The following is a 27,120-nucleotide window of genomic DNA, read 5'->3' on the forward strand; positions in this document are numbered from 1 at the left end:
GTGCAGAGGAGTCTGACTGCTGCTGCCACCTCCACAAGGTAAGAAAGCCGCTCAGGGAGATTTGTAGTAAAGTTGTGACCTGCTGGCCGCTGTGACTCTGTGTGAAGGCGGTGTAGAGGCAGCCGGTCTTCAGCGGGCAGGTCCAGCCAGCACTGTAGCCTCCTCTGAACGCCGGCTCGTCCTGTGTCACTTGCAGCTTAGCAGCTAGCAGCTAGCGTGCTAACGTAGCGCTCAGTCAGACGGATGAACCGTGTGCGGGTTCGTCACCAGGCCCCAGGCCCCGGGCCCCGGGCCCGCTGCCCTCTTGGCTCTGATCGGGTGGGCGTGTGAGCCTTCGGTGACGGTAACGTGAAGCTAGCTGCTGGCCAAATGGGAAAAACTTCATGCAACCATAACCCGAGGAGCTAGCTAACGACGGGAGCGGGCTGACAGCCCGTAGTAACGTTCGAGCATAAAACCTCGTTAATTCCTCACTTATGGCGCATTTAAAACGAGCTAAACCCCGATCCAAGCTAGCCCACTGTAGAATAGACTGAGAAGTGTTCACCAGTCCCACTGACGTGTAGCTGCACCAAACAGAGGAGCAGAGACTGGCACCAGAGGGCCATGACAAAGCACTGGCCCTGGCTGTGCAGGCGTGTTAAACACTTGGTGTCTGTGCTTGTGACGATACGCATCCCTGTGATGTTACAGGGGAAGTGGAGCTGGCTCAGATCCATCACTGGTGGCTGAGGAGGCATACAAACCTAACAAAGCACAACTAAACTCGACTATCGCACATTCTGCTACAGAGACAATATCTCTGACAGAAAGGTTAAAGGTGCACGTACATTTATTTTCATGTCAATGTGTAATGTGAGAGGAGACGCTCGTGGTAAGGAACCACAGAGGTTTATGACCCTCAGCTTTGTGGAGCTCTGCATCCCCTTCTGGCTCGTTGTTTTGGTGTTGTGGCCCTTACCTGGTCTCTTCTGTAGCAGCAGCAGCAGCAGCAGGCAGCTGTTTGCAGTGAAAAAGCTCTGATATCCTGCTGGCCAGTGGATACGCTCAGTCAGAGAGCAGCTGGTGGACTTAGAGTGTTTAGCAGCTTAAGAGCAGATATCTCCCTCAGGAGGAGGTGGGGACCAAACACAGAGCTAACAGAGACGGAGACTTTTGGACTGCATCTCATCAGGTGACGCAAACACGACAGAGAGTTTCCATGAAGTGCTGCATGTGTATACAGGGCACAAGTTTGTAGTGATTAGTGTTGGATCACAGTGACAACTGCTACCCAAAGTCACAGAGCAGCTGCCTGATGGGCGGCTGTCTGTGTGTGACACAAGGTGGTGGTGTGAGATGGACAGGCCTTCCTGTCAGACAGAATGAGACCCCAACTGCCAGACACGGCCTCGGCCACTTCCTTTGCTTTGGTAAACTGTCAGGATTTTGAAATTGTGTGCCTTTTGTGTGTGTGCGTCGGAGAGCCAGTGGGGTTAGTAGCTGCACAGGGAGGAGGAATTTGAATTAGTCGTACTAAAGCCTGTAGGAAATTCAATTGGTCAGTGTGAAAATTGACCCCCATGTCTATTTTAAGGTGTCATGTTGTTGGTGTGACAGCCGTGGGCCGAACGCTGCTCTGTACTCCTCTGAGTGAAATATTAGGCTGGCGCTTGAGTGTTGTACAGCAGTGTGTTATAATAAATAAGTCTGACCAAATAAGCAGTGATACTAATGAACAAATGGTGAGCCAAAAACAAAGGGAATAGCAGTGAGATTTAGCCACTGCACGGCGAGGCTTTGCGGAGTCTCCGAGGCTTTATATCGGTGCACAGTTTCCAGAGAACCGAGCTGTGTTCGTGCCACTTGTAATGGCCCTCTGTGCCAAAATGAGCACTTACCAGTTTGTCTCTCACAGAGCAGTGTGACAAAGCATTTTTTTTTTAACAAAATCCAAAGAACATTTCTCCCTTACCCCTTGTGCTATGTAACCATGTTTTATTTATCCAGATTTTAAGACTTGGGCGGCTGAAATATATGGGGCTGTAGTAGAGCAGGTTTGATCCCTCCAGTCTTTCAGCAAGATTCCTCCTGTATGAACGCGGTGTGAATGGGTGAAGGTGAATATAGTGTAAAGGCGCTTTTGAGTGGTTGAAAAGACTAGAAGGGCGACATACAAGTACAGCCCATTCACTGTTTATATGTTTGGTGGGAGGTGGTTCCGGTGGCACACAGGTAACATTCAGAGAAATGAGGACGCTCAAAGAAAAGTTGTTGTTTAGCTGTTATCAATGTCATTTTTTTTTCCAATGCTGCGATGACCATAACTAGCATTCCATTCAGCTCCACTGTATTGAGCTGGAAGCGGAAACATCAGCGACGGTTCCAACGAAACCACAGCCACAATAATCCACAATTAGCCACAATGTTGGCCTATTCTATCCATTTCCTGTCTGTCCATCCTGAAGAGGGATCAGTGTGATCTCTGTGGCTCTTGCTAAGCTTTTTTCCATTTCGAATAATATTGGAATACTTCACAGTGACTGTCAAATAGTATTTTTGTTTGAAATGTATATCCCCATGCCACACGTCCCTCTGCTAATCAACAGAGTCCCACTGGGTAAGTAAAATGCTGCCCCCCACACACTGTGCCCACAGCATGACCTCCCTCTGCCAAAAAATTAGCTGTGTGGGATTACTGTGGGCGTCCTGGTGGACGGATATCCAGTCTGTGAAAAATGTGGACATTAAGTGATTTTTCTTATCTTATTTTTTTTTCTTATCTTGGAGAACACCGCCTCTTCATGCAGATCCAGGTGTGTGTACACACACTGACTTCGGTGTGTACAGGTCTCTTAAAACATCCTCAAACAAATGTCCACTTAGTAACTCGTCACACACAGTGCACTTATAAATGCAGAGTGATTTGGACATGTATCTCTGTTTCCACCAGACAGTTGCGTGGTTAAATAACATTCACAGCTCATCAACCTAGCATTTTCCTGTGACATTTGAGTGGATCCCTCCGAGGCTGTTTTTTTGCTGCATGTAGATGAGACCAGGCGCTTTCCATTAGAAGGCGATAGTGTGACGTCCTATGGAAGGGTTGTGCATTTCAAACAAAAATTATATGCAATAGTCACTGTGAACTCTTTGAATATTCAAATATTGACTTGGTGAACTTGGTGAGTAGACAGCATCTGGAGCTCCACCCTCAGATCGGGCAGTGTGTCGGCTGCAGCTGCCAAGCCGAAGCCGACTGCTCGGATCAGAGAGGACCCAGAACTCAAGATGTACGTAAGTAATGTCAAGTTAATCTCCCTATTTTAGTCAGATCTGAGTCAGAGAAAGTCCTTCAGAAGAGGACATTTGTAGTCAGTCATCAGTGGTGGCACCGTCTGCAGCAGCTGCCTAGCTAGAAGCTTGTTGCGGGTTAACCTACAAGTGTCTCGATACCAGGATGTGACCACGATTTGAACTCATCCATCTTGGAAGTGACAAATCCATCGACAAATGTTTCTGCATCATCTATAGACAAGATGGGCCTGATTTTAGCAGTATTACGTAGAAGTCCTGCAAATCTGTTTTATGTGGGAGTTAAAGGACAAATCCTGATCAAAGATAACTCCCAGATTCCTCACAGTGGAGCTGGAGGCCAGAGTAATGCCATCCAGAGTAGTTACGTTGTTAGAAAAGGGGTCCCTAAGGTGTTTGCGGCCAAGCAGAATAACTTCAGCTTTGTCTGACTTTAGCAGCAGAAAATTGCTGCTCATCCAGGACTTTAAATCCTTAAGGCAGACTTGGAGTTTGGTCAACTGATTGGATTCATCTGGCTTTGATAAGTGTAATTGGGTTTGATCTGCATAACAGTGGAAATTAATGGAGTGCTTCCCGATAATATTAGGAAGGAAGCATATATAAGGTAAATAGTATTGGTATCCTCCTGTTCACCTGCCCCTCTCTCTCTCTCTCACACACACACACACACACACACACACACACACACACACACACACACACACACACACACACACACACACACACACACACAGTAGTTATTTGTGCTCATAGCTGCTTGTATTCCTCAGTGTAGTGTTGTTACCTGACAGATGTTTATTGAATGAAGTATTATTGATTGTCAAGAAGTGTTGCTAAGTGAAATAAACCCTGTTATTCATGAAAGAGCAGTTGTCCCTGTTTATTTCTGCATGTGTGTCATAACAGATGGTTGTGATGGTCAGTGCTCAGATTCAGTTCTTCACTGTTCGCTCTGTAAATGTAAAATAGTGTTTAAATATTAACATCCTCAGTAAACCCTTTCAGTTGAAACCTCTAACTCAGAGGTAGAGCAGCATCAATCAGAAGATTGGCTGTCCAAATGCCCTAGTCAAGGCACTGAACCCCAACTTGCTGCTGTTGCTTGCTTGTGTGTGTGTGTGTGTGTGTGTGTGTGAAAGAATAGTCTCCCCCAACATAGATTCTTCCTGTGTGAATGGGTGGATGTGAATGTATTGTAAAAATTAGTATACAAGTACAGACCACATAAAATAAGGTGTGGTTCATAAATGGCATGGCATCCCTTATTCCATTTTAAGATACAGCAGACAGAATATGCTACTTGTTGCTTCCACCACCTTGGATGATTCAGAAAACAATCTTGGTTTTAGCTAAGCTAGTTGGTTGGTTGGAACTCGCCACATGTATCAAGTGACATGGCGAAGAGCTCCAAAGATCTTTCCTGCTGTTTACTCGACAGTGCTGTTTGCCAAGTCATGGCTCTGAGTGACTTTTCATAATGACTAAGCTGACTAACAATACATTACATTGATAAAAAGTACATTACCCAAAATGTAATGGTGCTAGCACATAGCCAGCTAGCTGACTGACACAACCTCTTGTTCTGTTAATTCTAACAGGAGCCAGTTGGCATCCATAAATGTCACATTACTGCCGTTTACTGGGAAAGCTTTGGCTTGGTCCTCCCTGCTTGTGGGTTTTTCTATGTGCAGTAAAACGGCCTCAGAAGGATCCCTTCAAATGTCATAGGCAGCTCAGCTAAGTTGCTGAGCTGTGAATTTTATTTACCCATGCAGCCATTTGTATTGATTAACAAGTGATAATGTAGGAGTTGTAAATTAGCGGCACAGATATGGAAACAGAGATACAGGTCCAAATCACTCTGTATTTATTAGTGCATTGGATGTTTTATGAGACCATTATGACTCTATACAGATCTTACCACTCACTCATTACCCCTACCAGAGAGGAGTAGCTTCAGGGCAAGCCTCTAATTCCCAGGTGCTCAGGAGCTGGCAGCAGAGCTGCACCAGAGGAAAGCAGCTGTTGCTGTTAGCCCAGGCTCGCTGCTTCAGGCCCTGTCATTGTTCCCATAAAAGAGGCGTCTTACACAAAACCGCTTTGTTGCTCTGACATTTTCGCTCTGTTTGAATCCAACAGATTTGAACAGACTCCAGATCATTCAGGTCAGACTCTGTCCCTCAATGAAGGACACGAGGACATCACTTTGGTGTCTGGATTAATCATAGAGAAATGAATGTTATGGATTGAATACGACCAGTGATAATTACCAATAGATTAATCAGTTTTCTATTTGCGTAGCTGCAGCAGCAGCAGTGTAAACGGACTCAGCAGCCAATCAGGACCAAGTATAAAAACCTGATCCACAGAGGTGTGAGGCTGCTGAGCCTTCAGCATCCTGTCAGTGTGAGGAAGACCTGCTGTGGGACATCTGTTAGTGGCTAGTAGGGATTGTTTGTAGTGCCTTTGTAACAGTGAAAACTGATTTATCCGATTAATATTAATTTATCTCCATCTGATGTTAGCGGGTGTGTGCGCTTTAAAACTGCAGATGAACTCCATCCCCAACCTGTTCTGATCCACTAATGTTTGTTCTCTTCACCGCTGTGTTGGAGGGTAGGCTTGTTTGGAACACTTTTCATTCTCTGGTGTTTTCCTTTCCTATTGTATTGGTAAATGGAAAAAATGGTCTGTACTTGTGTGGCACCTGTAAACTACTCGAAGCACTTTTACATCACATCCTCATCCATCCATTCACACATCATTCATACGGGAGGACTCTGATTTGGAGGACTATTCTTTCACACACATTCATCCCACAGTTAGCATTCAGTGTCTTGCCCAAGGACACTTTGACATGCTGACTTAGAGGATGGGGATCGAACCACTTCTTTTTTTTGTCTGTTGAGGACAGGCCTGTTTGTGAAAGCTGTGAAAGTGTCATTTGAGTTTAAAAAGACGCAGCATTACAGTTCACTGAGCTGCAGAGACACATATGTGAAGTGTTAGTGCCACTTTTTCAGTTGGTTTATGATTGGCTGCTTGCTTAAGGGGAATCAGGCAAATCAACTTAAATCAAACTCTCTGTACTATACTCATCGTACGAATAGCAGCATATTCTTTTGCATCACATTGAATTGCGTTGATGGCAAAGCACATCACTACAGTGTAAGATTACAGATTGTCTGCATGGCCATCTGAGCTGTTGGTTCCTGTGGCAACGTGATGCCACAGTTTGCTCCACTGTAACCGCAGGGCTTTGTTTGGCGGCATTGTGAATGTCCAGCGCAACAAGTTTGCATCTTGACTTGCATAAACAGTATAAGGCTCAGCTCAGCATCTCCATCAGCTCAGAATATTGTGTGGGATAAAGGGTTGGAGCTTTTTACAGTCTATTTAAGCCAGTGCTCAGAATGTGATCTGGTCCAGACCAGCTTAAGTTTGCAGTTGCCATGGTAATGCAGCCAGGTGAAAAAGAGCCCCTGTGTGACACTGAAAAGTTTAAGGCTCAACGTACACGGCCAGCCCACTAATGTCACTTGGTAGTCCCCCCTGCAGCACCCTGCATGGCGGAGGGAGGATGGGCCCCAACTGAGGCTGGCAGCAGATGTCTCACAATATCATAATGTGGTATTTGTGTGCAAAAATCCCATGTAAGACGTTCAAAGTGATGTTAAGTGTAATGAGCACCACTATAGTGCTATAATGTACCACTATAATACAATGAGACCAATCCTCTGTCCACCCCCACTCCCACAACAACACCACTGTAAGTAGCTAGACGCATGATGGATTAGCTCAATGATGTTCTGTCATTTTCCGTGTTTTACGCGGACATTACTCATCATGTCTGGTGTCTGATGTGCCTGACAGGTTGATCTAAAAACTAGTGAAGTGACGGGCTCAAAAATGATGACCGCATACACGATGAGATGGAATCAGTAACATCTGTCAAACATCAGTTGCTTTAGAAGCAAATTCAGCAACATCAGCACAGTGCTAGAGATCACCAGTACAGGCCCTCTGCACTGAGAGCCAGCCATGAATCAAAGTGTCCATTTATTGAGTCAGAAAAGTCACACAGTATTCTGCTTGAACAACATGTTGACTTCACTAGTGTCCTTATTGTCTTTCAGTCCGACACACAGGCTGCTCCCAGATCACGTATTGTTGTTTTGTTATTCCACATAACTGCAAAATGGCTTATTGGCAGAAACATCAAGACAGAAGGAAAAGGTGGAGCGAGGCTCTGGGCTCAGTGCTTGTGCTACTGTCCAGAGAGGACAAATAATGACTTGTTTCCTGAAACCGATATCGTGTGTTCCTTAAAACCTGAATTCACACAGTATGTGTGCTTCAGTTGTAGTATGAAATGCTAACTGTGGTTACTGTGTGTCTTCTCAGTTGTCCATCCAGCACCATGGGAAAGAAGAGTCGGGTGAAGACTCAGAAGTCGGGTTCAGGAGCCAGCGCTGTGGTTTCCCCCAAGGAGATGATGAACTTCATCTCTGAACTGCTGCAGAGTAGGTTTCCCTTCAACCTTTATTTATTTTTTTTTTCGAACAGTGGCTATCAAATAGTATTTTTGCTTGAAATACAACCGGTGGTCATTCTTGAATCCATCTTTGATTAGAGCAGTAGGAATGAGCCCCCCTCATTTCACCAAGGTCCCTGTATTTAGACAAGTGGTGTGTTTCTACCCCTGTTTCCTCTCTGTCCACACCCTGGTGTCTGAATGACAGGTAAGTAGTAAAAGTGTTAGAACTGGTCCAGTAGATCACCTCAGCCAGCAGCCACCAAACGGGCTGCAACGTAATCCTTTGGGACAACTGCACCTGATCACAGTAGGTCCACTAAAAGTGCTTGTTTGATCCACTGACAGGCTCAGAGTGTTATTCTAAGTGTGTGACAGCATCATGGAAAGGATCCCTACAGAGAGAGACCTGGAAGATCCTTTTGGTTTAACCACAAACAGCCGTTATATCACTCTCTGCACACACACCAGACTACATTCACTAAAACAGTGATTTTAAGTTATCTTTTAAGAGGGAAACTTGACTGTTGTCTTGTATGTATCTGGAACATCACTTCCTCCACCGTGTCCACGATGACCATAAACACACGTGTGGGAATGTGTCTGTGTGTGCATGCAGCCAATGTAGTGTGTGTGTGTGTGTATTTTATATATATATATACATATATATGTCTGTATGGAGTCAGTTCTGCTTGCTGTGCCTTCAGGTTAACGTGGTGGTTAAGGTGTGTTTGCCTGTCAATGGAGAGTGATCTAGTCAAGGTGTGTAAGGTCAACTTGTGCTTTCCAGAATGCAGCAGTGGAGCACCCTCTGCTGGTAAAGAGTGGGAGGAGTACATTCAGATCAGAGGCTTGGTGGAGAAGATTCGCAAGAAACAGAAGGGTGAGGGTGTGCGTGTGCGCTCACACACACACACACACACACACACACACACACACACACACACTATCTTCACTACACTATCACTGCCTTTTAACCCCACAGTACTAAAGAATGATCCAGAGAGCAATATTTGATTTCATGTCAGACAGGTCATTACTTTTTTCATTTTTGCTATGTTTGTGTGTGTGTGTGGTTGTGTTTAGGTATGTCGATAGTGTTTGAGGGCAGCAGAGAGGACTACTTCCCAGATCTGATGACCTGGGCTCAGGAAAATGGGGCGTCCTGTGACGGCTTCACAGTGACCAACTTTGGAGTGGAGGGCTACGGCCTGCAGGCCACCAGAGATATCAAGGTGAGCTCCTCATAGGGCTTTCACACCAGCAGGGCTCCGCTCCGGTTCCGGTTCCCGAACCCAATTTTGAACCGGCCAGCGCGTTCAAACTGCAAAACGCAGTGAACGCGGGCTGATTTGCCAGAAAGCACCAAGATTCTGAGACTCCAGAACGGAGCCGGAGTCAGAGCCAGAACCGCGTCTGTCTGACAGCGCTACCTGTGGTGCTGCAACAAGACAGCAGAAGCCCACCAACATGTCTTTATTATGCTGACCCATACTTACACTCTGTGTGTGTGTGTGTGTGTGTGCAGGCAGAGGAACTGTTCTTGTGGATCCCCAGGAAGATGCTAATGACGGTAGAGTCGGCTCAGAACTCCGTACTGGGTAAGCACTTCACATGATAAGTTTCATTTCCCCTGTGAGGAAAAGCCGTGAGAGATCAAATGAAGTCAGAGTGAAGTCCATGTTGAGGATTTACCTGGTAACAAGTCTAGGTTCCATATAACCCTTTGTCTAACCTCGACTTGTTCACATGTAAGACATCACCAAATCAGTGCCAGGGCCCTTCCTGTCCAGATGCTTTGTTAGATTAATAGAGCGTTTCATCACGTCCACTGTATGCACAGGTCAACATGTATGATAGCAGCGACACAGACTGTCAGTGTGTGTCTGACTGTAAATCCCATGTGTCAGGTCCTCTGTACAGCCAGGACAGGATCCTCCAGGCCATGGGCAACGTGACACTGGCCCTCCACCTGCTGTGTGAGCGGGCTGACCCTTCTTCATCCTGGCTGCCGTACATCCGCAGTCTCCCTCAGGAGTACGACACGCCTCTGTTCTACCAGCAGGATGAGGTGCAGCTGCTGCTGGGCACACAGGCGGTGCAGGACGTCCTGAGCCAGTATAAGAACACCGCACGCCAGTATGCTTACTTCTACAAGCTGGTACAGGTAGGCACACACTGCACATGTATCCTCTGTACGTTCAGCAGCTCGGACACAATACGCAGTTATTGTGGACAGCTGCGTTTCAAAGGTAGACCGTCCACCAATCAGAAGGTCGGCATTTCGATCCCAGGCTGCTCCCGTTCACATGGTCGGGCAAGACACCCAACCCCAAATTCTATCTGTGAGAATGTGAATGAATGATTAGTTCCTGTTGAATGTGAGTGAGTGGTCATCAGTCCTCAGTAAAAATGACTACCTCTACCTGTAGAGATCTTTATGAACGGAGTGCTGAGAGTGGTTTCATCTGATGGCTGCAGTCTCTTGTTCCTACATTCCCCAGATCATACATGTGAGGCTTTGGTTTGTGTCAGACTGGACCACTAGTAACAACACACACACACACACACACACACACACACACACACACACACACACACACACACACACACACACAGACACAGCTCAACTGCTGTTGCTCTTAAATGTGCTTTTTAAATGAGGTTGGACTGGATTGGACATATTCACTGAGTTAGCATCATTCCTGAACTGTGTGGGCACCATCTGTCTCTATTAATACTGGTGCACCTGGTTGGGTGGAACAAGCTGCACCTTTTTTATGTTTCATTTGATGACAAGTTACTTTGAAGGGCGTCCATCTTTCCTTTATCTCTGTTCAGCCCTTCTCTCATATGGACTCCAGACAACATCCCAGCTGGAGAGTCAGGTCTTTCACACAACACAAGAGGAGACGGTCTGTGTCCCACTCTCCTTGTTGGTGTAGGCTAGGGGTGGAGCCTGGAACCTGGCTGGAGCATGCAGTAGGCAGGACATGGCACAAAAGTATACTGTGGAAATGGACAGCGTGTGGAAGATGGTGGACGAAGCTACGACTCAACCATAATAATGATGCTGTTTGCTCTGGTATCACAGCTACATGTATGGAGGCGTACCGGTGGCATTAGTGGGCAGCATTCCACTGGCTGGCCTTGTTCTTCACCTTCGCATGTTTGGACCTTTGTTTATATTCTTGTTTTTGCCCTGGTCACATGATAGAAGCATCATCAACATGCCCACTTACTCGCTCAGGACAATGACCTGCTCTATTCATAGGACCGTGACTTTGTACGCGGGTCCATTTAACATGCAGTCCAACTGATTGGGACTTAAGCGTTGTCACATACAGCTCCAGGCGCTGACTGCATACGCTCAGGGGTGCAGTGCATGTGAGGATGTGATTTTGGGGCTTTTTCACAGCTCAGGTGTCTCATCAACTTTAACTATGGCTAGTGTCCCAGTAAGCCGTGACAGCGTGATGCTGACGATGAAGCAGCTCAGCGTAGGAATGCACCCATCCCACCTTTTCAGTCTGGATACCCATTCTGAGACCTCGGCTGCGGTTATCAGCCGACTGACCGGACAGGACGCCTTCACCTGTTTCTTAAGTCCTGTATGAATTAGAAAACAGAACCACAGAAGCATTTCAGGGCTCTAAATGACTTTAGCAGAGAAACTGGCTTTCTACCCAGGATAAGACAGTTGTACTGCTAAATATCATTAAGGAGAAATACATTTTGTTCACGTTAATTAACACATTTGGACAAATGGTCTGTAACTTAACCAGTTATTGTCATTTTGCCGCAGTTATACTTTGAAGTGTAAGCGTGTGTATCTGTATGACTACATTTTCACATTTATTTTCATTGCAAACTTAGCCTTAAATTTAACGGACCAGTGTTATAAGATAGTCTTTAAAAGTCTTAGACTCAACTTGCTGATACATGTAGACACCCTGCAAACAAAAAGGTAATAAATAGGCAATGTAAATCTGTGCATTTTATTATTAAGGTGATCAATAGTGGTACACCAGCAGTCAGGAGTCACAGCTGAGGTGTTAAGACGTTTGAAATGCAGCAGCAGAGCATCTGTCCGACCTCTGACCGTCATCTTATGGGCTGTTCTCTGTCTGTTCGCGTGTCTTCTTGTGCTACTTGTTGGTTCCAAGTTCTGTGGTTTACTTGTGTGTTTGTGCAACATTGCTTTGTGGATCCCATATGGGTATAAGCACAGGGATGCCGTCGCTATGAACTTTTAAAATGAGGTCCAACAAAAGGAATAAGAGACGAGCCCACACAGTGGAACAGTCGTGTCCCTTTATTAACGAGAAGCTAAGCTGTGATCAGAACTCACCACAGCCTTCTCTCTGAACTTTGTCTGTTATCTGACAGAAGCAATCAAAGAAGTATTTTTCCAACCACGTGTTGTCTCTGTCTCCAGAGCTACAGAGGCCTTTTGTTCATACAGGCAGGGGAATGGATGGGTTCATGTTAGTTAACAGGGGTGATCTCTGGATTTGGCCGAATGGTGTCTTTCAGACACAAATTCAATGGAATATGCTCCAGGTCGTTTGTTTGATTAGTTTATTGCCTTTTTAACATGTATGAAAACAAGTTTACTGTCTGTGGACATGACTTTACAATGCAGTTTGCGCGGACTCCACTAGGTGGGAGTGTAGCCATCTAAATGCCGTAATGTGAGTGAAACAGTCCCAGAGCAGGATGAGCTTTAATCTCTCCCTCCTGGGCTCGCTGGTCTGCTGCTGCCATGGTCTGAATGTGCTGTGGTCCTGCAGGCTTTTCATGTCCAATAATACAAATGGACTTTTCCATGGCTTATGTTCAAACCAGGAGCGGCCAGTCAGTGAGCTATGGGGACTTGTGGTTGTATCGCGAACAGCTGACGGCCTGCTTCATGGATGAACTGTGAGCTTTGGATGTATTTAATAATACTCGTGCTCTGAGTTTGACTTTGTCTATCAGGAGAGGAGATGCTCTCTTGGCGCACACACTCATGCACACACAGCTCTGTAGGTCTGTGATGCACATGGTTTGAAATGGAGAGTGAGGGAGGAGAGCTCATGGAGGTGTGCATGTCCTGTCTCCTCATCTTTGATACATCTCCTTTCTAAACACACACACACACACACACACACACACACAGTCTTCCCTCCTCCTGTAGGCCCTTGCTCTCTCCCCACCTCCTCCATTCCCTCCCTCCTCCGCAGATGACCGGGCTGGAAAATTAGCTTGTCACATTGGCTTTGAATTGAAATGACCTGAATGTACCTTCCTCACCTCCCCCCATCTCTCTCTCTCTCTCTGTAGCCCCCACCCCCACGTCCCTGTCCTCTGTCTGTCCGGAGTGTTGGATGTAGGCTCAGCCACACAGTCTGATACATGCAGATACAGACAGGCACAGCCACTGCTGACATTCCCCCAAACACAGAGATGTGCCTGTGGCATTCAAGCACTGCCCAGCCTCCACTGTATGATCATATCCTATCCTATCACTCCAGCTTTTGTTGTTGGGTCCGTATAAGTGGAGATGTGTGTATTAGTGGGATGAGAAGTCTGATGACAAGCTCACCATTGTGTGTGAGCACTACGGAGCTGGCTAGCCAAGCTTAGCATAGAGACTGGAAGCAGGGGGAAACGGCTAGCCTTGCTAGCTGGCTACACGCAAACGCCATTATATCTATGTTGAATCTCATTGTTTAAACTGTGCACAAACAGCACTGTGAAAACTACAATCCCCAGTTTTAATGAAAGGTTTGTAGTGGAACTGTTGCTCTGCCTCTAGGTGTGACGGCTGCAGGTGGGATTACATGTGCATGTGGCAGTTCCAGACATGAAAGCAGTGGTCCAGAGCACAGCTACAGTGGTCTAAAGCTCCACAGACCATCATTATGTCTGAGCAATCACCAGGGGTGGTGAAAAATCCATTCACATTCTACGATTTCCTACAATTCTGCATCCATTAGAAACGTTTGTGAATAAGCGACGTTGAAGGAACAAAAAAGGTCGACATCAACTGCAATGCACTTGCAGCACTGGGACAATCTACAGCGTGCACACGCTAGTGTCATCTGGTAATTCACCCTCAAGAAAGCAGCGGTTGCTGCATATTTTACTTTGATGACTAAATAACATACCTTTTGTGAAACGAATGTGAAGACGCACTTTGCACACCATCACTCACAGACAGAGTAACGTCAGCGGAGCAGCCATCAGCAGTAACACACTGCAGAAGTGAAATCAGCTCGGGGGGGGGAAGAAATAACTCTGTGCTCAGTCTGTGTCACCTCAGAAACTCGCCACCCGCTCAGCATCTTGTGCGATGGCCTTCCCCGCTTGGAGCGAGCAATGCAGCAGAGAGAGGCTGCTGTTTCCAATCCTGGAGATAAATGAATCACCTCAGTCTGTTACAGGCAGGAGACTGACTGGAAGATACTTGCTGCCATGTAAATCTCCATTTTAACCCCCACTTAAGGCTGCACCTGTAATGGGTTTAACAAATACTGCTGATAAGCAGACATCCACTGCCATGAGGGTGCATAAAGAGACTGCTCTTTCTGTTTTTCTTTTCTTGTTTTTTTTTTTTTGATGCACTAGTTTCATCATTTCAGTCAAGCTAATTGCTGCAGCTTGTAGTTTGCTGTGAGCGCTGGTATTTTTACAGTTTAAGCATTTTCTAAAAGCAAAGCAATGACTACATTCATGTCGTTGCTTGTGATCTCTGTTACGTACTCTAACTGCACTTGAGTTTTTACTGAAAGTTTTCGCTCTCTGAACTTATTATCGTGGTTGATTAGGAAGGAAATTGTGAAATCAGAGTGAACTGCCTTTGTTGTACAAGACAAGTGTGTGACTGGAGCATTGAGTTGATCTCATGAGCTCATAAGTGTCATAAGAGGTGTGAACCAGTGGATAGATCTCCATTCTACCTTGAACTGACCTCGGGCTCCACCTGCATATTACCTGGTTTTCTGTCCAAATGATGTAGTCAGAATCTACACCCATGTTGAGTTCTAAGGACGCCATGGAATGTTGTGGCACAGCATACGCAAGAGACCCCTTTTTCGGTTTCCGATTTCCAAAAAATCACACCTAGAAATCATCAATTTCCCCTCACCGGCGCCTCTAATCTTGGATCTGGCTGGACACCCACATTCAACCAATTAGCAGTCTTCACAATGGGAAACACCACCCAAATATCTGTCCTTCTTCCATACCTTCAGCCCCTTCCAACACACACACACACACACACACACACACACACACACACACACACTCACACACACTCACACACACTCACACACTCCCTCCCCTCCACAGTGGCACATGATGGATGACCCTTGTCTTTGGATGCTAATGCGTCAAGAGCTCAGAGTGCAGTGTGTGTGTGTAGTGTGTGTGGGCATAGTCCTTCCAGCTGACGCTTACCCCCATGTGTCGAGCTCCTGCAGGTCCCTCAGTGAAACTGTAACTGAACATGTCTGCTTGTCAGGGTCTCTCTCTCTTCTCTGAGTTTTCTGTGCTTCCACCTACACAACATATTGAACACTCACACATCATCTGCATCGCTAACAGTAGATTCACAGTCACTTTAATTGTTATTGGAGACAATTGTCTTTCTTTGTCCTGCTTCTCCTTGGAGTATAGTCATGCTCCAAGTTTTGTAACTGCAGTTTCAATAATGCTTTGAGGGAAGTAGACAGGAAGTAGAGGCACAGACTGGATACCTTTCCACGCTGGGTAACCCACTGGGTGCTCTTCACTGGGCACTCCACAGTGGCCACTACACCCTTCCTCCCCACCCCCTTGGATAGGCAGGGGTTAGCCGGTTAATGCGCTACCTTCAGTCTCTGCAACACAGAACATGGGCGCCTTTGACATAATGTCACTACTGATATGTCTTCACATTCTGGTGATTCTGGTAATTGATTTTTGAACTTTTTAAAGGGGACATATTCAGCAAGATGCACTTTTCAATGTCTTATCAGCATAAACAAATGTCTAGAGACCTCAGATTCTGAGAAAAGACCCTCCCTGGCTAAGCTAACCCAGCTAGTACTTAAGGCTGCTTCTGGCTGGGAAGATCAGCTGCATGAAATGAGACTCAGGCTGCCTAAGCAACGAAAAATCAGAGACGATCAATCTACTACCCCCGACAGGAGGACTACCAGGCCCTGGCAAAAACGAAGGAAAAACATACTTCTTAAAACAAAACGATAGTTGTATAAACTATTACTATATTATAATCTAACAAATATTGGAAAATCATGACCCTCGACTTCATAGAACCTGTCACATACACTGTGGCTCCTCTCTCTTTTAGTTTCATGCCATGTATTGTCCAACGTGTAGGGTAATAGTAATACATCTTCAATGAGCTAATATTGACCTGGTCCATTTGTTTCTCGGGCTCTCCTCCTCCCTCTCCTCCCCCTCTGATAGGAGAGAGTCAAACCAAACACACACACACAATCCTGTGTGTGTGTTTCACTGACGTTGATGATTGTGAAAGGAGGTTTGACGGTGAAGTAGGAGAGTTGTTGTAGTGGACGGCCCCTGAAAAGTGGTGCTTGTTGGACAGACATGAGGGTTGTTGTCTCAGTCCCATGAGAGGATGCTCTGACTTTGGCCATGTCTTGCATTAAACCGTTGGTCAGCAGCTGCTATTTAAATCTCACATCTCTTTTAGGTTTCTCAAACTTTGTAGAGAGAGAGAGTGTTTTCACCGGTCCCTGCTCCCAACCTAAAGCTGCATTGTTTTATTGCTGTAAAGCACGAAATGCAGCATCGCGTATGATCAGATTGTAAAGTTGAAATGGTGAACATGTTAGCAGTGTATCCTGTCACCTCTCCTAACAACAGATAGCCCCTCAACAACAAGCGCGCAACTTGAATCTGTCTATTTTCAGGCTGTCCCTCTGGGATGCAACCACTAAATTGGCTAGAGGACGGCCGGAGTCAGCCGGAGCTGCTCACTGAGCCTGTGTGGTCTGGAGCTGTGTCTCTGACAGAGGAGACACTTCTTGTTCTCTGTTCGGAGTCTGTTAGCACTTCAGTCTGCTTTGGCTTTTTCTTTTCTTTCTCTGGTGTTCTGTAAAGGTCCTCTGGGTAGTTTCACTATCAGCTGACTGGGGGGGCGTTCCCAGGTTCAGCTCTTGGCTTTTTGCTGATTTGAATGGAAGTGTGTATACACTTGAGTTTAGATGTCTGTCTGTCTGTCTCACTGTGTCTGTCTGTCAGTCTCACTGTGTCTCACTGTGTCTGTCTGTCTGTCTCACTGTGTCTGTGTCTCTGTCTCACTATGTCTCTCTGTCTGTGTCACTGTGTCTGTCTGTCTGTCTTTGCTTGGTGGTGGCTGTGGCTTTAAATGGAGAAACTCGACACACACACACACACACACACACACCCACCCTGTTTCAGGCCCAAATTGATGAGGCAGATTTATGATGGCTGCTGGCCACAACAAATTAAGCTGACAGTGATGTATGAGGGGGGGGTGAGTGTCACACTGCTCTTATGGACCACACACACTCACACACATACATGTGCAGCCCAGCGGTGGCCCCCTAGTCCCAGGCCTTCTTGTTAGGCAGCCCCCCTTCAGCATCCCTGCATAATCAAAGTCCTCATTCTGATTTGTGTTTTTTCCTCCTCTCTCCCTTTTTCCTGTCGTCCACCTTCTTCCTCATCCCCAGACTCATCCGGCCGCCAGCAAACTGCCCCTGAAGGACAGCTTCACATTTGATGACTACAGGTCAGTGTGTGTGTGTGTGTGGTGTGTGTGTGTCTCTCTCTCTCTCAGTAAATAGAAAACAGCAACAGAAAACAGGAAATGTTGGGGGTGACTGTTGCTCAGAGGTAGAGTGGGTCGTCCCTCAATTGGAAGGTCGCCGGTTCGATCCCCGACTCTAAGTCCGTGCATGTTGAAGTGTCCTTGGACCCCAGACCCTGAACCTGGTTGAAAGAACAGTCTCCTCCAACTTGGATTCCTCCTGCATGAATGACGTGTGAATGGGTGAATGAGGATGTCGTGTAGTCGAAATGACTAGAAAGGTGCTAGACAAATACAGACATTTACCATTTAAATAATAAAGTGAGATAAAAGGAACAAAATATAATGCGTTTAAAAGTATGTTCCCGTGAAGACATCTTCTCCTGCCAGCTCTCCTGTCGTATCGTCATGTCCTAGAAGGATCTGAACGAGTCTTCAGGAAGGGTCTTTGTATTTTGGACAACTAAGAAGACGAATTTCTGTGTGAACGTCTCCTGTTTCACAGTGGATAACAAAGTCTTTGTTTCTTCTAGCCGTTACTCTCTCTTCCTCCCTCTCTCCTGTGGAAGAGAGGCTGGTGTTACCCAAACTGTCGTTCCACACATTGATCAGAGCGTCTGCTGCTCGTTCACTGACTGTGTGTGTGTGTGTGAGAGTACACACTCTTCAGCATGTTTCAGTGTGGTGAAGCCCAGTGTGGATCAGGGCTGGATAATGATTGGGTGGAATGCAGCAGGATGAAGACCCCGCTCTTTCCTGCTCCAGTGCCCTCGCTGTGCCACAGTAGTGAAGGTGTATCCCTGCTGCAGGCTCAGCGGGCTCTGCTGTGCTCTTACTGTGCGCTCTGTGCTCTGCTGCCATGGCAGCACCCGGGAAAGGCCTCGATATGCACTGCGCCACACAGGTGCAGCTCTTTTTCTTTTGGCTGCAAGGTTTCAGATATAATGATGTGAAGTGAGCCCTCGTGTGTGTAGTGTTCCCTAAATACTTTGCCTTCTTTTTGCAAACTCCTTTTGTCTTCCCTTTGAGATGATGGTAAAATCCTTCATTCTTGCCTTGACTGAAGATGAACTGTAGGTGACTGTAGTGTGTGTGTGTGTATGTAAAGTTAAAGAAAAGTGGTTAACCAGCTGAGTGATTACTGAAGTGACTTCTCGTGCGTCCCACTTCATTGGAGCGGTGGCTCCACTCACTGAGCGCACTGATGGAGACAACGGCCGAAGCTCTCAGCTAAATGAATGCATGTTATAGGAGGAGAGGAAGTGGGCTGCTGATGAATTATTCCTTCTGTTTCTCCTCCTCCGTGCCCCCCCCCCCCCCATCTTCCTCTCTCTCCCGTTCACTCTCCCTCTCATCCACCCTCCGTCTCTCCTCCTTCCCTCTCCCTCCATCTTCATCTGATGCAAGCCTTCTCTCTCTGATGCAATGTCCCCGTTAGAGTTGATGTCCTTCTCCATTGTGAGGCAAGAGCTGCTGTTGTGCAGTTTGTCAGTGGGGGTAAATAACAAGCAGTGATTGGCTGACTGTGTGTGTGTGTGTGACAGGTGGGCAGTGTCCTCAGTGATGACCCGTCAGAACCAGATCCCTACTGAGGACGGCAGCCGGGTCACTCTGGCGCTCATCCCCCTCTGGGACATGTGTAACCACACCAATGGACTGGTAATGCCTTTAACACACACACACACACACACACACACACACACGTTGTTGTACACTGATGAAGAATTTGGCAGGCAAGTTTCGAGCAAGAATTCTGACTTTTGTCCTCATTAGACACACGGCTTAAGGAATCGGAGGTGAAAACAGTTGTGGCCATGCCGTCACACGTGGCTCCACACATATAAACACACACACACATGCAACGCTGGATGGCTTAGACTACCAGAGGAGGACATGGATGTTTGACAGCTGGTCAGGGCTTAGTCAGTTAACGTTGTCGTTGGTCTGCAGATCACCACTGGCTACAACCTGGAGGACGATCGCTGTGAATGTGTGGCTCTGCGGGACTACAAGGAGAACGAACAGGTGAGGAGACATTCAATCTCTCCCATGACCTGCACCTCCAGCTCCCCGCTGTCTTATTATTAGTTATTTGTATCAAGTGTCATAGAACCCCATAGACTGACATGTTACCATTTTATTTCCCAACTTGAAGTCTAAATGTTGAATAAAACTGTGGCGAAGCAACACTGAATCCTGCTGGAAAGCTACTGGCAGTGAAATTCAAACACTGAAGAAGAAATGTGTCCTTAAATGTATAATAAAGTCATAAAGCTCAACAAAGAGCAGGGTGCACTGCAGCGCTGCCGCTGGCCTCCACCCAGTCACACAACAACTTCTACTCACACAGCCAGCAAATCCAAATCATTTCAAAGTCTTCTTAAGAGAAACTTTTTCCTCATCTGTGTGTTTCTAGGTGTTGGGGAGGAAGTATAAGGTCTTCGGTGTCTCCAGAGGGAGGTGTGAAGTTAGATAAATGTCGTATGTTGTAGAATGACATTGAAGCTGGACGTTGAGCCTTAGCTGACAGCTAATACCGGTGAACACAGGCACCGACAGTGTGATGAGCCGGTAAATAAAGGCAGTGGCAGCGTGCGGTCCAAAGGTTAAAGTGCTGCGTGTCGTACAGTCAGACAGGCGGTGATCACGGCGCTGACGATTTCTTCTCCTGCAGATCTACATCTTCTACGGCACAAGATCCAATGCCGAGTTCGTCATCCACAACGGCTTCTTCTTCCAAGACAACGCCCACGACCGAGTGAAGATTAAGCTGGGTGTCAGTAAGAGCGAACGTCTGTATGCCATGAAGGCTGAAGTGCTGGCCCGAGCTGGCATCCCAGCGTACGTCCAACTCCCATCCCTGTTCAGCAGCCATCCTGCTCTGTGTGTGTGTGTGTGTGTGTGTGTGCGTGTGTGTGCCTGCGTCAGTGACTGAAGTAGGCTGGAAACATTTCACTGTAAAGCTTTTAATATGGGTCAAAGAGAGCTTCGGGCTCCTGACTAACTCCATGCACCTTTCATATAGCCTCGGTGCACTTTTGTCTGCCAACAGCAGATATTTCCACCAATTAGGCCCCCTTTGGCGTAATTGAAAGACATAATATAAATGTTGCAGCAGGTTTCTTTTTTTTTTTTTCCTCTCCCACCCCACCGAGCATCAATTCACTATCCACCCCAACACTTTCATCACCAAGAAGCTTAATCATTTTATCATTAGCCCCTTCATTTTATGCAGCATTTTTAATCAGACGCCTTTTAATCTCTTATTGATGACAGTCTAAATCTCAACAGTGGAAATTAAATGAAACAGTCCCCGTTGTTGCCGGGGTGCTCTATTTAGGTGACAGATATGCTCGTAGATCATTTTCAAAGGACGCTGCGTGTGACTGAGCGTCGGGCCTCACTGAGATGTTGAGCTGCTATCAACACACTCGTTTTCCTTTTGCCTCTGCTTTCTTCCCTCAGCAGTCTGATAAGCGAGCACGTTTGACTGTTCATTTCCAACTTTGTAATTGGCTCTTCTTCCTACATCTATGAAACCTTTAAACACACGGGACAAACATGCAAGTGCAGCGTTTCCTGCAAACAGTTAACTCCCCCATATAGCAGAAGCAGTGGACAAAGGGATAATTTAATAGGAGCAGCGGGGAGGCAGCTCTAAAGTGTTTGTGTGCTGTAATAATGTCGACCCTGTGCTACCAATCACCTCATCGATCACTTGCTGAAATAGGGAGAAAATATTGTCCTTGCTCAAATTACCTCCGAGTGTAATGTTATGATGTGGAATGGATTCTGCTGAGTCCTGGACCACACTTGTTTCATATATTTCCCATCATGTTGCTGACTTTCTCCACTCGGAGAAACACTTCAAACAGCAACACAAATATACTGTGATCACAGACAGACAGGCGGACAAGAGGGAGGTGTGATGGAATGGGATGACGTGCAGGTGGAGGAGGTGTCCTCGTCTGTTATTGCGTTGTGTGTGAAAATGAAAGCATTTGATGTGGTGTTCCTTTTGGAAAGATCCCTGCACCCCAGGGGGAAGAGACAGCAACAACAGTAACCATAATTTGTTGGTTTAAGAAACAAATTTCTTCAAGTATGCAGGTCCAAAGACACAAGCTGGATTCTTAATGTCACCATTGATGTGTCAGTGTGGCCTCTCTCATTATTCTGAAGAGGTCCTGAACCTACAGCTGAGCTGTTTTACTCAGCAACTAAAGCAGTGTGCACTCGAGTATGGTGGTGAAGATGTGGGGTGGTGGGGTGACGACCACAAATACACACAAACGCTTGTGCAGATTCCTTTTTTCCTCCCGTTTGATTGTACAGAGTATAGGAGAAACCTACCGTGTTATCAGCTCAATTTTGCCCCTGTGTTATCTCTCACGTCTGTCATCCATTTATTAACATCATCATTGACACAAACAGTCACTCCACAACTCCCAGAAAAGAGTTTTTATAGAAAAAAGCTGATGAATACACTCAAGCAAACGAGAAAGAAGAGTGGAAACGGAGGGCCACTGAGAACATTGTGAATGAAGCTTTCTGCACATGGAATGAATATATCATTTAAAATGCAAAAACAACAGCACATCATTTTGGTGCGATTCCACGTAAGATCTAGTTTTTGTGTTTGTACTCACAGATTTTGTACAAAATCTGTAGTATAGTATTAACATGAACTCTCTCATGACCTGGTGTTTTCTGTATGAACAGTGTACATGCTGGGGTGTTTTTTGTCTTTATGGACGTGGTACTGATATGTTGGTCTGTATGTTGTGTTTTCAGGTCCTGTATCTTTGCTCTGCACTGTAGTGAACCCCCCATTTCAGCCCAGCTCCTAGCCTTCCTCAGAGTCTTCTGCATGACAGAGGGTAAGACACACAGACGCACACCTGCACACACACTTACAGCAGGATATGCCCTGTGTACCCCCCAAAGCCACAAACCTGGTAGCACACTCAAGTTTCCTACGCTCCTTCGAGACTGTCGTCAAGCCACTGCTTCCTCCGCGCATCAGCGGAGGGGGGGGTGGGAGCAATGGGAAGAGCAAGGCCTGTCCATTCCTCAGCTGCTTAATTGATCAAGGCAGGCCACCAGATGTGTGGAAGGAGCAATCCACCGGGGGTTTGCAATATTCATCGGCGTGTATGCAGAATGGCTCCGGTGTCATAAATCCCCAACCACACAAGGCGGCATCCTCATCTGTCACAGGACTCATCTTCAGGACCCTTCTTGATATATTATTCACACTTTTTGCTGCATGTTAATTTTTAAAATGGCCCCAACACCTTTGGATCTGTGTGCGTGTGGACATTTCTTACCAGCTGTGGCGCGATGGAAGAGTGTGTTGACACAGCACCGGGGCACCACAGTTTGGCCTCCCTCACCCTCCCATGTAACAGAGCCGTGTTTAAGTCCTCAGATCATAGCGTGAAGGTTGAGAGGGAGGAATAGAGCTTTTTCCACATCATGAGGGAAATGGAAATGTTGATCTTAAACAATGTGACTGCTTCTCATCTTTGACACAAAAAGGATTTGTTGAAGAAATGTTGAGCACTAGTAAAGGGACAATCCCACACTTTGATGTCTTCTTCACTGGTTTCATCTCCATGTCAAACAATAAGACCGTGAAAGCTGTGGCTGGCTATTTTGCCAATTTGGAACCATCGTCCATCCAACTACTCCAGAACTGTCTTATGCATGCAGCGCGACATGGAGCATCTCACAAACTTGTCCTTGCTGTTGGGTTGCACAGCTTAACAAGATAAGATAAACCTTTGTGGATGCCGGGTTGGGGAAATTTGTTGTTGTTGCAGCAGTTGTTCTCATTTGGTTCAGGCAGGATCTCATCTCTGTTGTTATGGGTCTCAGATCTAATATGTTTAGTACCAGGGGGTACTTCTGTCAGCTCTGAGAGTTATTGAGACCAAATCGGATGTTTGTCTGTTATGTTAGAAAGTCAATATGTGCATGTCAGTTTTCTGACCATCCATGTTCTCCATGGATCTGATTGGGATCAGCTTCAAAACTTTGCCCCCATGAAAATGTCTGCTGACAGCAAACGAGTGCATCAACAGTCGCACCCAAAATTATATTTTTTTTATAACTCCCATTGCAAATTAGGTGTATTGTCAAAATGTACAAACTGTCAGCTGTGTTCAATGAACAACAAACAAATAACTCAACTAATATCTCAAATATCTCAACTTTACTAATATTACAGCTGGTTTCTCCAACTTCAACACGAATGCTACTCAAAATTATTCAACCCCCTGAACAAAATCCCTCAGAAGAGCACTGCACTTGCAAATGTGTTCTCTCATGCACACCTGATTGCAACTAATCAAGGGCCTCATTAGTTGCATGAGGTGTGCTTGAGATAGAACACATCAAATACCAGGACTGGCTAGAGTTAAGGGAGGAGATCATCGCCGTGCTTGAACAAGGAAAAGGATACAAAAATATAGCAAAGGCACTGAATGTTCCTAGAGATACTGCTGGAAGCATAATCTTCCTCTAGGATGCTCTGGGGCTGCTTTGCTTCCTCTGGCACTAGAAACCTGCAGCGTTTGGAGGGAAAGATGGATTCAATCAAGTATCAGGAAATCTTTGGAGAAAACACCAGGCCATCTGTGAGGAAGCTAGAGCATGGCAACCTTCCAACAGGACAATGATCCCTCAAAGTCCACCGAGGTTTGGCTTCAGAAAAAGTCCAGGAAGATACTAGACTGGCTGTCACAGTCACCTGACTTGAATCACATAGAAAACCTCTGGTGGGATTTGAAGAAGGCGGTTGCAGCACGCAAATCCTAGAACATTAGATGCTTGTCAAAAAGAGGTTGAATAATTTTGCAGTAGTCATCAAAAGTGGCATTTTGTGTTGACTCTGGAGAAAACTCATGTAATATTAGTTGTGTTGAGCTATTTTTAATGGTCTTGTTTGAGTTGTTCATTGAACACAGCTGAAGGTTTGCAAATTTTGCCAATACACCTAATTTGCAATGGGAGTAGAATAATATAAGTGCAACTGTAAATATATATTTCTTCTATAATTGTATACATTTGGGCTCGGGTTGGAAGAGATGCTAACATTTAGTTTGTTTTCAGAGGAACTGAAGGACTACCTGCTCGGGGATCGTGCCATCAATAAGATCTTCACCCTGGGCAACAGCGAGTTCCCAGTCAGCTGGGACAACGAGATCAAGTTGTGGACTTTCCTTGAGACCCGAGCTGCTCTTCTGCTCAAGACTTACAAGACCACCTCAGAGGTCAGTTGGCTAGAGCGGAAGTTATGTTGAAAGTTGTGTCTGACAGCAGAGGTTGTCACGGCTTGAGTATAGTTTAAAGGAACTAGTTCGTACAAAGGGGTGTCTCAAGCCAGAGGTGGTTTGAATCCCCCCCCCCCCCCCCAAATGGCCACCATCGAAGGCATTATTGTTGGATTGGGAATTGATTGTGTGAAGATGAATTTTCTGACCCTCTTCTGCGTCTTTCCCTTCCTCTTTCTGACCCTTTTCTTTACCTCTTCACTCCTGGTCTGGTCTCCTGTAGGAAGACCGCGCCATGCTTGAGAAACCTGATCTATCCTTCCATTCTCGCGTGGCCATCCAGCTCCGCCTGGCCGAGAAGCAGATCCTGGACAAGGTGTTGGCCAGTGGACGGACCAAACGTCTGCACTTTGAGAAGAAGCTGGAGGAGGGCGCCCCGTTGCCCTGCTACGAGGAAAGCGATATTGCTTTGCTGGAGAACAATGACACAGATGCAAAGCTTCCTATTATCCTGCACAAGCTGGAGAAGGTGGAGGAAGGCCAGGAGATCCCGGTGGAGGAGCAGCTCCTGAATGGGCAGAAGGCTGTGTATGGGATAGATATGGAGGCCAATGGAGTGGTGCTGCAGGAGAGAGTCAACAAAGATGTGCATTCAGCTTTGGACTCGATTGGAAGTTCAACCCAGATAGACCAAAGGGAAGTGGCTAGCCGAAGTGCCAGTCGAACTGAAGATGGTCCCAAAGAGAACAGTGAATAAGTACAATCCACTTACTGCCACAGCCCATGTTATTTATTGATTTTTGTGTCTTTTAAGTGACTCAGAAACATAAAAGCCGAAAACATTTTGATTCAAAGTGGCAGAACTTTTCTGACTGTTGGTTCATCCAGCGTGGCTTTTTGTAGGTGACTGCTGCAGAACTTGTTTAAAAAAATGCTGCCACCATTTCCTTCAGCCTTCCGTGCTGAAAAGGATTTGAGGAAAATTAGCTTTTGTTTGAAGCGTGAAACATAGGTTTGCATTGAGACATGTCGAGGCCTACAACTTAGAAAGAAAGCAGGGGGGGGGGGCACCACCAACTGGTTTGAGCAGATAGTTAGGTGAAGAAGAAAAAACAAAATGGAGTTAGGTGAATGTTATTTCCACAAAGCCAAAATCTCTTCTTGTGAATTGGATGTTTTATTACTGCAGTTTGTCTCCATATATGTCCCGTTTGTTTTGAGTTGACAATCATATTCTCTAGTGCATTTAGCTGTGCTGCTGAGTTCAGAGCATCACCGCCCTCGAGCCCCTTCCTCAGCTTCAAATCATTTCAGGCTGAATAACTGAAGGAAACAGAAAATGCTTCTGTATTTTTTCTTTTTTTTTTTTTTTTACATCAAACTGTACATTTTGTGTCATTATGTAGTTGCTGTCCTCCTGAAATGATTGAGTTTTAGTCCGTGTTTTAAAAAGCATCTGTATGAATGTCATTTTTAAGTTTCCATTGCAGTGATGACTGTTGTCGCCCCTGAGAAAGCCATATATATATATATATATATATATATATATACACAGCCCTGAGGACTCAGTAACACACCAGTTTACGAAGGCCCATGTGAGTTTGACAACAGGAGCCTTTTTGTATGGAAAAAGACATGAGCAGCATCAGTGGGCTCTTCCCTTTGAGTCTGTTGGGCTGAGACTCTGACGCTCACTGGAGGGAAAATGTGCAATTCCTATCAGTTAGGTTGTTTGAGCTTACTATAGAAACTGAGCCATGGCTACTTCCAGGTGAACTCATTGTCTCGCCTCATTGTCTTTTGTAACCGGTGAGATAATGAGATGAGACCACAGACTGTATAGAAAGAGGGACAACATGTTAGTAGATGGGACTTGGGCCAAACTAGAAAATCAATGAACACGTCAGATACATTTTTCACAAAGATGGTCTCTCTCCTTTTAGGTAGTTCTTTTGACTCTGATGTCTTTTCCGGTGTTCATTTTTCTGATGTGTTTGGTTTTGATTAGTCATTTGATGCACTAAAAAGGGGGCAGAACGTCAGCTCTAACCAGTGCTTGGCTCAGGCACGTGGATCAGGAGCCAGAGTCTGAGCAGTAGTGATCACGGCTCCAGCCCTGAACACTACCGTGCACACTCTGGCTCCAAATGATGTCACCATCACAAGATGGCAGCAGCCATTTTGGCTTAATTTTTCTTCAGTGGCGGGACACGGGGACGCAGCAT

The 27,120-nt window shown here is 46.0% G+C and overlaps 1 protein-coding gene across 1 annotated transcript; it reads left to right on the plus strand.

The window, feature by feature from the left end:
* On the plus strand, positions 1-26,889 carry setd3 (SET domain containing 3, actin histidine methyltransferase). The gene is made up of 13 exons (XM_070842270.1): positions 1-38; positions 7,702-7,820; positions 8,622-8,714; positions 8,918-9,066; positions 9,360-9,432; positions 9,742-9,998; positions 17,542-17,600; positions 19,163-19,277; positions 19,569-19,643; positions 20,293-20,459; positions 22,413-22,498; positions 24,735-24,895; positions 25,179-26,889. Exons 2-13 carry the CDS (start codon positions 7,718-7,720, stop codon positions 25,650-25,652), a joined length of 1,812 nt encoding a protein of 603 aa, XP_070698371.1. The 5' UTR covers positions 1-38; positions 7,702-7,717; the 3' UTR covers positions 25,653-26,889.
* The last annotated feature ends 231 nt before the right edge of the window (positions 26,890-27,120 follow it).

This window comes from Pempheris klunzingeri, chromosome 13 (genome assembly GCF_042242105.1).
Source record: "Pempheris klunzingeri isolate RE-2024b chromosome 13, fPemKlu1.hap1, whole genome shotgun sequence".
Classification (NCBI taxonomy): Eukaryota; Metazoa; Chordata; class Actinopteri; order Acropomatiformes; family Pempheridae; genus Pempheris; species Pempheris klunzingeri.